The following is a 15,588-nucleotide window of genomic DNA, read 5'->3' on the forward strand; positions in this document are numbered from 1 at the left end:
ATTTTTTTGCTCTGGGGATTAAATAAAAGTCCCATAAATTAAAAAAAAAAATTGACCATTGTTTTCTATCACCCACTATTATTAGTCTGAGATACTTGAGAGAAAATGGTTTTGCGGCCCCCAATGCATCCAGTCCAACTCCTGATACCTAGCCTCCTCTAAAAGCACCAGTTATAAGAAACATCAGAGACCAAATACTGATTTAGGCCTTGCTTTCCTCAATCTCTTCACCAACATGCTTTCACCAGTAGTCCCTTCTCATGCCCCAATGGAAGGCTGCTCCATCTCTTATCATTGTTACTTTCTCAGAGAGACCTTCCTTGCCCACAAATCTAAGGTAGTTACAGCCAATTATATTCTTCATATGAATTTTCTTCATAACCCTCATTGTCCATTTGCTTTTGTAATGCCTGTTTCCCCCACAAGTCTAAAATCTCCATGAGGGAACAGATCATGTCTATTTTGTTCTGTGTTGAAATAGCCATTTCTTAAAAAATCATTTGTCTGTTATATACTTTGAAAATATTTTCTCCAAGTATGCTGTTCATTTTTTTAACTTTAAATATTCTGTAGTCAAATCTGTTCATCTTTCCATCATGGTTTCTGAAGTTCCTGTTATGTATATTTTTAATTGCTTCCTTGGAATATGCTCCTAGAGGTGGAAAAGTTGAATGGGCTTCTCTTTAGGGTCTTGATGCATTTTGTTCCATTGGACATGTCCAGTCCTTTGGCAAAAGTGTGACTTGCACTCTTGAAGCTCTACCCTTTACTCAAATGAATGTGCAGATTTGTCCATACCCATTGCTCCTAAATAATTCCCTTTCCTTTACTTTTATAGCAACTGGATCACCTCCAAGTTCTGAGGTCAGCCTGAGAATAGAAATGCAACTCTCTTTCCAGGTCACATTCTAATCACGGTAATACATAGCACCTTAGCCAACTGGGTACAGAACTTGACCTGTCTATCCCAGCCCAGTTACCATAACTGTTGCCATTCAAAACAACAGTTCCTGTCATAGACAAATGACAGAGAGGAATGTAATGTACTGTGAGAATAACCTGGTAAATATTGCTGGATGTGATGACATGCACACAAAAGTTTGGTGACCTTGGTTCACATTTAGCCCTTAGCCATCTCTGTGAACATCATATGACTTCACCTGATCTTTAATCACCCCACCCTACATATGGGAGTACTGCAGGGGAAGTCAGGTCAAGTGATCAATGGGACTTTCCTAAATTAAACCTGCTTATAATGCATCATTTCCATTGCCTTTCCTCTGCAGATTAAAGAGTAGAATTCTCTGTAATCTATATTTTTGCCTATTCCAGATCCCACACACAGGGTAAGAAAAGCAAATGAATGCTTTTCTTTTACTTCTGTTCTTAGGATGTATTAAAGAAAAAGGAAGGGATGTTTTTACCTTAAATTGCTTCATCAGAGAGAGTTTTAGTCTTTTGACTTCTTGAACATTTTTGTTGTTGTTGTTGTTTCATGGAGCTATGCACATATGTAAAAAAGGATTCAGAATACAAAGATATAAATCATAGTGGTATCAAAACCTATCTCCAAGTGGAGATGCAATTTGGAACTTTCCCCATGTTTCCACAACTGTCTAAGCTTGAGTAGCAACAAAGCAGAGTAGAAATCAGAAAGATGCATCAGACATGGTCCCAAACCTGATCTCTTTCAGGGGAGAGGGTTCAGAAAGGGACAAAACAAGAACATAAATAGCTACAATATAATGTCATAAGTGACAAAAGCCATATTTGGAAGAAAGAGCAGGGAGAGGCAACCAGGAAAGATATCTTGCAGCACATAGTTTGTGCTGGACATTTACTGGTATAAAATAATGTCTTAAGCAAAGATTTGGATAAAGGACATTTCATACAAGAGGACAGAGTGAGCAAATTCTCTGGAGAAAAAAAAAAAGAGTCAAACTGAGAAATTACTCCCTTTTAAATCTTGTTTTTAATTAAAAGAGTTAAGCCTAATGGAGGGAATGTATTACTGGAAGGAAACAAATTGATGGCTTTTTATCGCCACAAGAAAAAGTAAACGTACTTTGGGCTGCTCCTCAAGTCCCAGCAAAAGGAACTTCCAGTTCCCGACTTGCGCTATTCACCGATGGAGAAAACGCTGTAAGAACGCTAGGCTGTTTATTCTTTTCGCTGTCCAATGGCAGAGAAGCCCATACTTTTGGACGCAGCTGATTAGCTACTGTAAAAGCCCCGCACCGAGCAAGGACCAATGACATCTCCGAGCCCAGATTCTTGGAAATAGCTTCTGGCTTGGAATGCGTGACATTGAGACAGCCTCTCACTTGTAAACAAGGTCGAGTCTGGGCTGGCCCCAGCCCACGCTATCGGGGGTCCTGTCCCAAGTGGCTGATCTTGAGCCCACGAACCTCCTGACTGCCGCTTTGGCTTCCTGCTGTCCCCTTACCCCTCACAGCTTCGGGCGCCAGGCCTCCGCGTCCTGGAAGCGGGGCCCAAAGTTCTTTATCTGAGCTGACGGGCGCGGCTCCAAGCTCAGGAAGCTCTCCCAGTTCCAGTGGCTCCTCCCGGTTGGAGCTTCGCGGGCGGGGGATGCGGGGGGCGGGGGGCAGGGAAACAAATAAAACCTCGGGAGGCGGCGGGTGGTGACTGGACACGAACTTGAGTCTCAAGCTACCTACTGCTCCATCGCGTCACTACCCGATTCCTCCACCGCGAAGCACCCCCGAACCTCAGCCCAGGCCGGGGAGCACGAGCCCGCCAGCCACCTGCTCTCCCCATCCGAACGCGCCCCGCCCCTTCTAAGGCCCCAGGTCCTGCTCCCCGCAGCCTTCACCCCACACACCAGCCCCAGCTCGTGCCAGGAACGGTGGGCATCAAGATGAAGGCGACACGCTTCGTGATGCGCAGCGCCGGCTCCGTGGTACCCCGCGAGGTCGAGCATTTCTCGCGCTACAGCCCGTTCCCGCTGTCCATGAAGCAGCTGCTGGATTTCGGTGAGCGGGGACGTAGGGCCCGGGCGGGGACTGGGGAGCTGCCTTAACTTTCAGACCCGGTGTAGGGAGGGCTGGACTCATTACTTAAAACACCTGGGGTCCGCTTTCCTGCTGAACCCTGGAACCTCGAAGCCAGCACACCTTGCCTTTCTTAGATCTGCCTTCTTCCTGACAGTTTGTGCCTGCAGGTCAGCGCCACTTGCAGCCCCGCTGGTGCTGGATGGTTTGAGCTCATCTTTCCTCTTCTTTTCTGTCCAAAGTTTTCTGTCAAAATACTTTTTGCTTTCAGTCACCATTTAACAATGAAGTGGAAACTTCATCCCCTCCTTCACTGCATAGTACTTCTTGGAGAACATTCCTAATATTATAAAGTAGCTTTGAATTAACTGAGATTTTATCCTTTAGCCACCCTCCACCCCTCCACAGGGTTCATCTCTCTGTATTCCTAACAAATTTCTTTGTCTCTTTAGCTTTATCGTTATCTATATATTTGCATTACTGCTGAAAATATTTACAAACTTTCTGCAGAAATCTTATAAAGAAAATTTCAAGGATTTAAATGTGGTATTATTTATCACTAGTCTGGAAACATCAGGACTCCCACCCCACCCCTTTTCCCCTCACCACAGTTTCATATCTAGAACTCTGTGAATGATGTTGTCTCCCTGACATTGTGATTTGACTAAATCCTGCATTCTTTTATGAATACTAAGAGCCTTGGGATATTATGACTTCTTGGAAGTGAATCCTCATCAAAAGAGAAAACACTAATTCTCATATTTGGTCACTTTTTAAAAAAGAAAGAAAGACAAAAGACAATAAAGAAGAAGATGCTTACTCTTAAAGTATCTACAAGCAGTTACCCAACTGAGAGTGAAATATAATTTTGTAATATATATATGTGTGTTCAATATTAGATAGTTAATGCTACTCAAATATATAATTTAGATATACTTTTTTCCAAAAACTAAACAAATGCTGTTTATTACAGGTTCAGAAAACGCATGTGAAAGAACCTCTTTTGTGTTTTTGAGACAAGAGTTGCCTGTGAGGCTAGCCAATATCCTGAAGGAAATTTATATCCTCCCTGATGGATTAGTAAATACCTCTTCAGTGCAATTAGTTAAAAGCTGGTAAGTGGTGAAACATTCTGAAACAATCTCTAGTTTTAAGATAGTTATCTGAGTATGAATTCTTACAATATATTGACATCATAATTGGAAAACAGGTGGTCTGAAGCTTAAATATTTTGAAAGATGTAAAGAATTTTCTATTAATTTAGGGTAAGTTATCATAAGGGCAGTTATAAAGCTATAAACAGACATTTTTACCCTGAAAAAGTAGATACTGTCACAATATAATTTTTATTTTAGAAGACAATATGAAAAATAATTGACAGTTACAATATTAGTTTGTATTTAAAATAATAAAAGACAGTTTGATATTACAAAAAGAATCCTGCCCTAGAAATAGATACAAATGACTACTATTTAGAGAGGGCCTAATCTTTGTTACTTACAAACCAATTAACAAAGCAGGCCCGGGATCAAATCATGCCTTCCTCTTTTCCTAGTTGTGGAATCCTTGCCTAGTGTCTTATCTCTAGGCCTCAATTCCCCCATCTATTATTGAGGAGAATAAAGTATATGTCTCAAAGGGATATTTGAGTGTAATTAAATGAGGTAATCCATTTTAAAAGCACTTAGAACAGTACCAGGCACACAGCCAGCACTCAGTGTAATTATCTCCTTTTGCATATAAGGATACTGACTTAGAGAGGGTAGGTAAACCAAAGGAGCAGATTTTCAGAGAACAGAGCCAGGTTATGCACTGAGGCAGATATGCACCAGACCTTCACCCTAACCCACTGACTGTACAACTTTTTGTTTGTTGATTTAAGAAATATATGTATTATGCACCCATTAAACAATTGCAATCTGAAACATATTCAATCCATAGTATTTACTGCTGCTTTCAAGACTTCTATTCACCTGTGAATGAACACAGGAGGAAAAAAATATGAAGCCTTTCTGTAAAAGTCATTTCTAAATGCTTTTGCTATAAAAATAAAGACATTTGACAAACAAAACAGAAAACTGAATAGTGATCTAGGATAGTTAAACATAAATTTTTAGTTAGAAAGTTGAGGGTTAAATTTGTAGCTTTCTTTTTTCTAAGACATGTTTTCCAAATGTCTTGGAGGAAAGTTTTAATTTTAAACATAATACGTTCTCTCTTCAAATCATTTGGAAAAAAGCAATCTGTTTTCAACCACTTGTAAGTGACTATTCAATTTTAAAACTTAAAGCACACCTGTCGCTTTACAGGTATATCCAGAGCCTGATGGAGTTGGTGGAATTCCACGAGAAAAGCCCAAAGGACCAGAAAACATTATCAGAGTGAGTTTTATGCATTAGAATAAATGTCTAAAACTTTGACTATTTCTAAACATTAGATTTTTTTAAGACCTCACTTAAAGGATAATTTATAATAGTATCCTGAATAATAAATAACTACTCCCTTACAAATGACAAGTTTTGGCTTGTTGGTTTTTTAAAAGCAATAGAGAATTATGGCATTGGAAATGATGCTGAGGATGAAAAGTGTAGAGGCCTTTTTAAAAAAAGGAAATCTATTTTTACTCTAAATTTAGTATGATGATTAGATTTATAGAAGGATTTACTGTTACATAATATCAATGCACGTTGGTGTCATTGTAGAGTATACATTTTTTTTCAGAGTAATTGACAGTTTCTAGCTATAAGAATGAGAAATAAGAATCTTTTCTAAATCTTACAAGAAATTTGAAGTTTTTTTCACAATGGCATTCTAGAGCCATCTTTAATATTTACTTATTTTTTAAATTATTTTTTTAAAGAGAAAGCTTAGTGAACAACTGGAATGAACATACCAGTCACAGAGCTGATACTTTACATGTAAGCTAAAAGCAAAATAAATCTGTTTATGAAGCTATCTCCTCTACTGTAGTCAAAGAATCTGTAGTGAGAGTCTTAATAAAGCTTCATCCAAACATTGTATGATTTGATTTGTTTGGATGGGTACTTGAGAAAGGCTTTACCTTCTTTGAAGTAATCTAAGAAATATAAATTAATGAAACTTATTTGAACTTCTACTAACCATAAATGTGTTTTGGCTTAGTTTTGTAGATACTCTCATCAAAGTTCGAAATAGACACCATAATGTAGTTCCTACAATGGCACAAGGAATCCTAGAGTATAAAGATGCCTGTACAGTTGACCCAACCACCAATCAAAATCTTCAGTATTTCTTGGATCGATTTTACATGAACCGTATTTCTACCCGGATGCTGATGAACCAGCACAGTAAGTTCGTTCATCATGGTCATGACATATATAGATGGGTGTAGAATATAAGCCATACTCTAAGTAGATATTTCACTACTTGGTGGATCACATTCTTTCTCAGAGGTAGTTCTAATCATTATTATCCTGATTTTTATAACAGTATTCTTTGTTTTTGTTTTTCAACAGTCCTTATATTTAGTGACTTACAGACAGGAAACCCAAGCCACATTGGAAGCATTGATCCAAACTGTGATGTGGCAGCAGTGGTCCAAGGTAATTTCTAGGTTCCTGCATTTCCCTTATTGAAAATGTACATTATCTGATTGACATATTTACTGTTGAAGTGACTCTGAATTACTATTCAGAGTGCTCCATTTATGTTTTTATAAATACTGTAATGAAGGTCCTTTGTTTTTGAGAGTCAAGTGTTTAAATATTCACTTATAATATTATAAAAAAGCCAAACATCAATAGCTAATGTGCCATATTCTCATATATTTGATATCTGAAGTGCACATATTCCTATAGCAACAGCTATAACTTAAACACTGTGTTCATTTTTTTCTTCAATAAAATATTAAAAATTTATTTTTCCATACACATAAACCTGTACTCTAATGAATATTTTGGATTAAGGGTAGTGTATACACTGAAGATCACTTGAAAATTTTACTTGGCATAAATTCACTTAATCATTATGGAAAAAAACCCTTCCATTCCAGATGCCTTTGAGTGTTCCAAGATGCTTTGTAATCAGTATTATTTAACATCTCCAGAATTAAAGCTCACACAAGTGAATGGTAAGCTATAAATTAAATATATTTTTATCTATGGAAAATTCAGTGTTCTCCCAGTATGATTACTTCTTGTAAATACAAAGCAATGTCCATGTTCATTTTTTGCCTTCTGAACTTGCCTAGAATTTGTACACATTTTTTTTTGAAGCCAAGGTTCTCTTTATCTCAACTGGAAAGTTGCAATTGAGTATATTCAGTTGCTAATGAAAATTCATAAGAAGAATGGTTTGAACAGATAATTTAGGATTTAGAGTAGCAGCTAAGTTCCAATATCTTTGATCAAAGAAAGATTGCTTACTACAGAATACAGGAATAAGGAGGTCAGATTAGGAGGAACCACTTGGTAGTGGAGATACGCTCCTAAAGAGGTTACTTATCAGATCTGAAAACAAAAACACTTTAAATTGCACTATAAGAAAGAAGCCAGTCATAGAAGGACATATACTATGTGATTGCACTTATATGAGGTATCAAAAATAGTCAAGCTCATAGAAGAGGAGAGTAGAATGGTGGTTGCCAGAGGCTGAAGGAAGCAGAGAGATGGGGAGTTGCTATTCAGTGGGTATAAAATTTCAGTTATGCAAGATGAATAAGTTCTAGAGATCTGCTGTACAACACCATTCCTACAGTTAACAATACTATATTGTACACTTAAATATTTAAGAAGGTAGATGTTAAATGTTCTTACCAATTTTTCTTTTAAAATTTTCACTATAAGTATATATCACTGTTTTGGAAGCAGAGCATACTTCAATAGCTTCAACTCTAGGGTACCTAAAAGGATAAGGTCTAACCATACTGAATGAAGTAATTACAGGATGAATGCAAGGCACTATTTTTATCTTATCCCATAGTTGCTTCTCAAAGCAAGACAGTACACTTAAATTGGAATAACCTCCTTTCAACTCAAAGTAAACATCTTTTTCAAGTAATAGTTATACAGGAACAATGTTTGTTGGTGGTGAGAATTAAAATCAAGTTGCTCAAATTAAGAGTAGCTTAACTCATGGATTGGGGATAGGGAAATGTAATGGATTGCTAAACTAAAAGTAGGAGTACAAATAAAGATTGAAAAATATTTTTAAGAATTAACAGCATTGTTGCATAATACTTGTAGATAAACTGCTTGAACTGTTTGATGAAATAAGGAGGGAATTGTGCCAGACCTTGTTTTTCTGATTCAAACTTTGCCAAGGCCTGGAACACCAAAGAATAATACTTTTATTTTTCTTTTCAGAGTATTACGAGGTTTTTGTTTCTGTTTTCTTTAGCCTCTTGGTGAAATTTAAGCATATTTAGCCTATGGGATTTTATGTTTAGTTGCTAAAAATCAAGAATAATCAGATGGGGCTTCCCTGGTGGCACAGTGGTTAAGAATCCACCTGCCAATGCAGGGGACATGGGTTCGAGCCCTGGTCCAGGAAGATCCCACATGCCGTGGAGCAACTAAGCCCGTGTGCCACAACTACTGAGCCTGCGCTCTAGAGCCCGTGAACCACAACTACTGAAGCCCACGTGCCTAGAGCCCGTGCTCCACAAGAGAAGCCACCTCAATGAGAAGCCCGCGCACCACAACGAAGAGTAGCCCCCGCTCTCCACAGCTAGAGAAAAGCCTGCGCACAGCAACAAAGACCCAATGCAGACAAAAAATTAAATAAATTAATTTTAAAAAAAGAATAATCAGATGTGTTGTTTTCCCATGCATTAAAATTATGAAAATTATAGCTAGCTAGCATCAATTTTGATGTTATACTGTAGACTTACATTTTTCTTCTTTTTTAAGATGCATATAATTTTAACTCTGCAATTGTCCAGTACAAAAGTTTTGAAAGTAGAAATAACTAATCCATGTCATCTAATTTAGAGCACCCTTGTTTTACATTTATCTGACTTTATGCATTTGTAGAGAACTGCAAAAATTAATCATAGAGCACAAGGTAGCAACTGTAATAGCATTTTGAACATAAGCCAGTTGTGTTTACTGTTTAAAGGGAGGCTTCTAAGGATTTTAGAGTGAGGAGGATGGGGAGTATTCCAATTCTGTTTAAATCTAAAATATTAATCAAATAGATATGAAAGTTTATTTTAATGAAATATTTGTTTAGCGATTCTAAATTAGCTTAATTTTTTCTAGGAAAATTTCCAGGCCAACCAATTCATATTGTGTATGTTTCGTCTCACCTTCATCATATGCTCTTTGAACTATTCAAGGTAAGACACTTCACAATAATTGCAATTTTGTTTTTTTTAAATGTTAACTGGTTACATTTTTATTTCCTTTATCGTTCCCTACTAAACAGGAGCCTCACTGTCTTCTCCCAGGCATGCTTCTGTGTCCTAACAGAAAGAAGCTACAGTTAATGTTTGAAAGGGTACATGCAGTTCCTTGTAGCGTCAACATGTATGTGAGAATGCACAATATGATTCACTATATCTCAATGCTCCCTGTTCCCATTATTTTTTCAGGTGTCCAACAAAGCACTAGTCATTCATGCATTCATGAAGGAAGGTCGTGGGGTGAATGCTTCAGTGACTGAGGCCTTGTTATCTCCATCCCCATAGGCCGGTCCAACTCTAAATCCAGAGGTTCAGGTCCAGAATTACTGGAGGTGGCAGGGTCCCAACCTATGACTAGAATATACTCAAAGGACAGTCAGTTCCTTCAGTGATCTACTTTAATGTGCATATGAATCACCTGGGGGTTTTGTTAAAAGTCAGACTCTGCTTCAGTAGGTCTGGGATTGGGCCTGAGGTTACGAACTTCTAATAAGCTAACAGGTGATGCCGCTGATCCATGGTCCACGCTTTCATAGCAAAACAGTAGGGTAGGGCTTCTCGGACGTTAGTGTGCGTTTGCATCGCCTAGAGAGCTTTTAAAACACAGATGCTTAAGCCTGTCCCAGAGATTTTGACACTCTTGACCTGAGAATCTGCATTTCTAACAAGCTCTTAGAGGATGTGGATGTTACTGGTCTGGGACAGCCAGGTACTAAGAATCAAATCCTGTGCCGGGTTCTAAGCCCAAACTGAAACTCTATACTTGCACCAAAAGATAGAAAAACACTTGAAGCTTTGTGATGGTTCCTAAGAGTCCCCTGGACTGGAGAGGAGGAAGTCTTCAAGAAAAGTGAAATCCGCTTCTAATTCTGATGTAACTCTTCCCGGAACCTACTGTTTCCTAACTTATTCTAATGTTAATGCAATGAGGTATTGATTGTACTACAAACCTCTGATCTATTTTATTTCTCTTCAGCTAATGCTTAGAGCTTAACATTATTATATAGAAACCAGAAAGCAGATAACCTATCAGAAGAAGGGTAGAGAGGAAAATGGGTAAAATAAACCAAAACTTTATCTGTATGAGATTCATCTACTTATCTGAAAACTTGTTTGAGCTTCTTCTCTGTTAAGGGACAAAAGATGCTTTTTTGTTGATTTGATTTACTTTTAAATTGAATGGTCCAACTCATACAGTTATTTTGCCATCATTGGTAAAAGTTAAGATGATAATCAAATGCAAATTGAAATTTAATTTAGAATTATTTACTATCCTTTTAAATAGTAACAACCTTTTCCCAGCAAATTTTATAAAAGCCAATAAATTGGTTCAATGATTCACTGTTTATTTGTTATGTAATAGTCTTTGGTGCTTAGATGTAAAATGTAATGGAAAGTCAGAAAAGAGAAAGCCAGGAAATGGACTATAAAAACCAATTTCTACATTTAAATTAAGCTTACAAATAAGAACTTGACAGGTAGCAGAATTGTTTTTCCATTAGACATTACTCCCAGTAGCTATATTACATGGTAAATGAATATTTTTCATTATACGTCCTGCATGACACAATCATAAATGGCTATTTACAGAGCTATTTTACTAATAAAAAAATAAAATAAGAACTTTGAATTACCCTCTGTGCTGCTTTTATTTTAAACATAAAAAACAGTTATTTATTGTCCCTCATCCTCCTGCCATTGAATTCCTTACGGTTTTGTTTTCTTTAGAATGCAATGAGGGCCACAGTTGAACACCAGGAAAATTGGCCTTCCCTGACACCAATTGAGGTGATTGTTGTCTTGGGAAAAGAAGATCTTACAATTAAGGTAACCATTCTCTGTTTTTCTTTTGAGTCTTTCTTAAGAGAATTTTTAAAAGAGTCAATAATAATAAAGCTCTCTGCTTTGAACAATAGATCAAAGTCATGTACACCAGGTGACTTTTAAATGAAGGAAAGACATTTTAATGTAAACAAATGCGTATTGTTTTTAATGTGTAGCTCTGATGACTGGTTTGTTTGTTTAAGATTTCAGATAGAGGAGGTGGTGTTCCCCTGAGGATCATTGACCGGCTCTTTAGTTACACGTACTCTACTGCACCTACGCCTGTGATGGATAATTCCCGGAATGCTCCTTTGGTAAGACCAATTATATGGCTAAGTTCATCCCAGCCGCCTACTTCTAAATGTAGAGCAAGGATTACAAGGAAGTATTTAGGCAAGTTAATCAATTTAGTTAAATTGGGCATGGGGGTTATGAGAAAGCATTTTGTATTCCTATGATCATGTTCACCACTTTGTCAATAACTGATCTTTCCCTTCTAGGCTGGTTTTGGTTATGGCTTGCCAATTTCTCGTCTCTATGCCAAGTACTTTCAAGGAGATCTAAATCTCTACTCTTTGCCAGGATATGGAACGGATGCTGTCATCTACTTAAAGGTATCCTTTAAATCCAATAAAAAAAATCATATTTCTGAAAAGACTCTTCTTTTACAGCCCTGAGTTCTACGCTCCACAGTGAATACCCAAACTGAGTTAGTGCAAATAATGACCACAAGTCATTATATTTTCTATTTGGTATGTGTAGATATATTATATAATATTTAATGTGGTAACGTATCAAAAAGGAAGTGGGCCAGGCTACTTGCCTCAATGAAGCAAAATTGTTTCCCAAGAAGTGCATTAGTTTCTGAGTGAGGAGATGCTCATTTGAATTTTTTAAGGCAAATCCTATCGGCATCTGTAAGAATAGCTATACTTTTGTTTTACTTAGACTTGTGGGAAATACATATATGCTAATAATATTTCAGCCTAGAAAACAACTGATATCAAGATACTCAAGACCTTAAGCTGACCTTGTTAGAAATCCAGGGAGAGGAAAGCTGACTGCTCAGAAGCTGTCAGTGGGGTGCCTGGCATTTCCTGTTTAAACTTTAAAATTTGGTACATGTTTTTTCCATTTCTGATAAAGCCTCAATTTATTTGTTAAGGTCACTGTCCTGATGCTGTTAATCATTTGCCAACTATTTCAAATGAAAATATATTCACAGTTATTAACAACTAAAACATTAAGCTTCTAGGCTCCCATTTTGTGCAAGGGAAAATGGGACCATTTGCCGCATGGTCTTAGAACACCTGAAATAGTTATTCATTTCTTAAATAGTAAAAATGTCTTCAAAGTATTGGAAAAGGTTAACATATTATAGATTTATAGTATCAGATTTTAATAGATCAATAGTATCAGGTTAGGACTCTCACTTTGTCACACATACAAAGGTTTTGCCTGGAAAACCTATTTGCCTACTGCTATTCAACTCTATGGCATCAGCAATATCCAAACAAGGGACATGTGTAACTATTGAACACAAATACTGTTACCTAATTTATAACTGTTTATATATTATTTCAGCCCCTATGGGGTGCAGATAATATTTATTTTTCAGTTTTATTTTATACAGTGCCTAGCACACCATGGACTCTGGTGTGCTCTTATTACTAAATCAATTAAAAGAATGTATTTGAATGTTTGAATACTTACCTCTGAATTTATTTTGAATAATCACTTCAGGTACAAATTATGAGATGAATAATTTCTTTGATTTTTTCTCCCCCTTCTTTGAGGCTTTATCTTCTGAGTCTGTAGAAACACTCCCAGTCTTTAACAAATCAGCCTTCAAACATTATCAGACGAGCAGCGAGGCTGGTGACTGGTGTATCCCAAGCAAGGAACCAAAGAACCTGGCAAAGGAAAAAGTGGCTGTGTGAGAAGGGACCCTCAGGACGCTTTAAGGGATCAAAGTGGGTCTATGCCAGTGCTGCTTCCTGAATGTTTGCGTGTGAACTCTTGTTTTCTCAAAAACAAACAACAGCAACAAAAACTCCTTGATCAGAGCTCTGATGTGAAGAGGAAGAAAGCTCCTTTCTGTGACCCAGGTGAGCACAATGCGGGACTACAGGAGTTCATGGCTGGCCAGCTCTTTATTCTCTGAACTTAGAATAACGTATGAGTTTATATCAAATCCTGAAGAAGAAATAAGCCTCAGTTTTACATCTCTTTATCAACAAGAATGGGAAAGAGTGAGAAGTGAAGATGTAGGCTAGCAGTTTCAACGACTGATATTTTAGGCCACTGGTTGATGTTATAAGATATTGGTATTTATGGATTATCAAGTGTCAACGTACCAGTACTTTCCTGTCATTCAAAGGACTAGGGCTTATTTTATACTATATGATTAGAAATGTATGTAAACATACATTTCATATATATCTATGCACTCTAGAGATGAAAAGCCAGTGACTGAAATAACATTTACTTTGAATGAGGAGGAATGAGCCAACACATTTTATTCAAAGTTGCAGCCAAGGCATGGGCCTATGTAAAAACTCAGAAGAAAGCCCCTTCTGATAAATACAGTGCCTTTATTATGCTGCTTTTCCTGTTCACACCTCAAATAAGAAGTGAACACTTATTGCCAGGTGTCTTGTCTTGGTTGAATTTTAAAATATGCACTGAATTCAGGAGGTTGGCGGTTGGAGGGAGAGAAGAATTACCAAAGTGATAGCAAAATCTCACCTTGCTTTGTTTATAAATGAAACAGAAGTAGATTGGAAAAACCAGTGTTAGGGAAAGAAATCATGCGTTCAGGACCTAACTCAGTAGGAAGGGCTGTTCTCTACACTGCAGTGGTGGTAATCCAAAGGCATCTATTTTCTAGGTTTAAAGAGATGTATTTTTTATATATTGAATTATATTCTCTACACTTCACCATTAACATGTCTGATAAAAAATTTGTAATTAACAAATAGCTCAAGAACATTAGAATTTAAATACTTCTTAGAGTATTTTTAACAAATAGCCTGCAAGTAAGAGGTTATCATGCTATCGATGCTGATGCTTTCATTTGTGAATCATTGTGAATGAGAGCTAATGCCTGAAAGCTGTAATGCATATGGAACTTTGGGGGAGTTCAAGTATAATATGCAGGTTGACAGGGCAGTCTAGCACATTCCTTTTAGAGAAGAAACGAAAAAACAAAGGAAAGTAGGAAGGAAGGAAGGGAGGGAAGAAAGATGGGAAGGAAGGAGAGAGGGAAGTTGAAGGCAAGCATCTTGCTTTATTCCCCACAAATTATTTCAAGAAATGACCCATATTATCATGGATAAATTATTTGCAAGAGAATGAACTGGTGTCTTTCAAAATGGTATGGCTTCTTTAAATGGTTCTCTCACTCTTGCAAGATAACAGGCTTTTATGAGATAATAAACTCTTCTGTGTCAAATTGCTGTTTTAAACCGGGATATCGAAAAAAACTAGCATTTCCAGTTTTGTAAAATAATCAGCACTGTCTATATGTTGAATTTAACATTTGTGTTTAATTTTCTTATGGCCTAGTGTTGTGGTGCTTCTGGTAGTGGCCATAGAAGCCTCAAACTATTTGTTGTGGATTTCAGATTTTATCATCAGATGTCCTGGAAGTGACTTTTCTTGCTGGTGAGACTCTGGCTCATGCATTTATTGATTACACAGAACTATTTGCAATAGGTTATTTGACTTTTCAAAAATTTAAACATTTTTGCATGTAAATTCTTGTATTTACCAAAGATTTAAAGCAGTTGATTAATAGTTAACTCAAACACGTGAACTATCTTTAAAACACAAGAGAAAAAGAAATGTTGGTATCTCAATAACATCAACTGTGTAAATGGAGTTCTATAAAATAGAAATAGTCCACATTGGTATTTGTGAAATCTGTGGAAGAACTTTAGGATTCTAGTGGATGGAAACTGAATGTTCAGGCCCACTTAAATTATTAATGTATAAACTGTGTTTTTGTGTCAAGGTTATGTACAGAGAAATGTGACAATTTTTATAATAAATATTTTTTATTATAATGGTAGATGTAATCTTTTAAAGTTCTTTTCTCAAATTAATGGAAAGTACTAAGAAGAATTTGAGGTAAAGTTTTTCCTCACTTTACACCAAGTCTAATTTAGCTACATATGGGGTATAGCCTTTAAAAAAAAAAAAAACCTTAAAATCTTAATTTTTAAACAAAAGATACTTTATAGCATTCCAGAAATTTCTGGTTCTCCTTTGCTTTCTTGGTTATGCTCCAATAACACATAGTACAATGTGTGTTTATCTACATGAATAAATTCAATAATTGTTTTTCCAATGCATGTACTCTCTACATTT

The 15,588-nt window shown here is 36.8% G+C and overlaps 1 protein-coding gene across 1 annotated transcript; it reads left to right on the forward strand.

Moving 5' to 3' along the window:
• Positions 1 to 2,660: 2,660 nt before the first annotated feature.
• Positions 2,661 to 15,248, forward strand: PDK4 (pyruvate dehydrogenase kinase 4). The gene is made up of 11 exons (XM_068550622.1): positions 2,661 to 2,993; positions 3,985 to 4,126; positions 5,321 to 5,392; positions 6,153 to 6,337; positions 6,506 to 6,592; positions 7,042 to 7,119; positions 9,251 to 9,327; positions 11,122 to 11,220; positions 11,421 to 11,531; positions 11,718 to 11,831; positions 13,014 to 15,248. Exons 1-11 carry the CDS (start codon positions 2,879 to 2,881, stop codon positions 13,155 to 13,157), a joined length of 1,224 nt encoding a protein of 407 aa, XP_068406723.1. The 5' UTR covers positions 2,661 to 2,878; the 3' UTR covers positions 13,158 to 15,248.
• The last annotated feature ends 340 nt before the right edge of the window (positions 15,249 to 15,588 follow it).

This window comes from Eschrichtius robustus, chromosome 8 (genome assembly GCF_028021215.1).
Source record: "Eschrichtius robustus isolate mEscRob2 chromosome 8, mEscRob2.pri, whole genome shotgun sequence".
NCBI lineage: Eukaryota > Metazoa > Chordata > Mammalia > Artiodactyla > Eschrichtiidae > Eschrichtius > Eschrichtius robustus.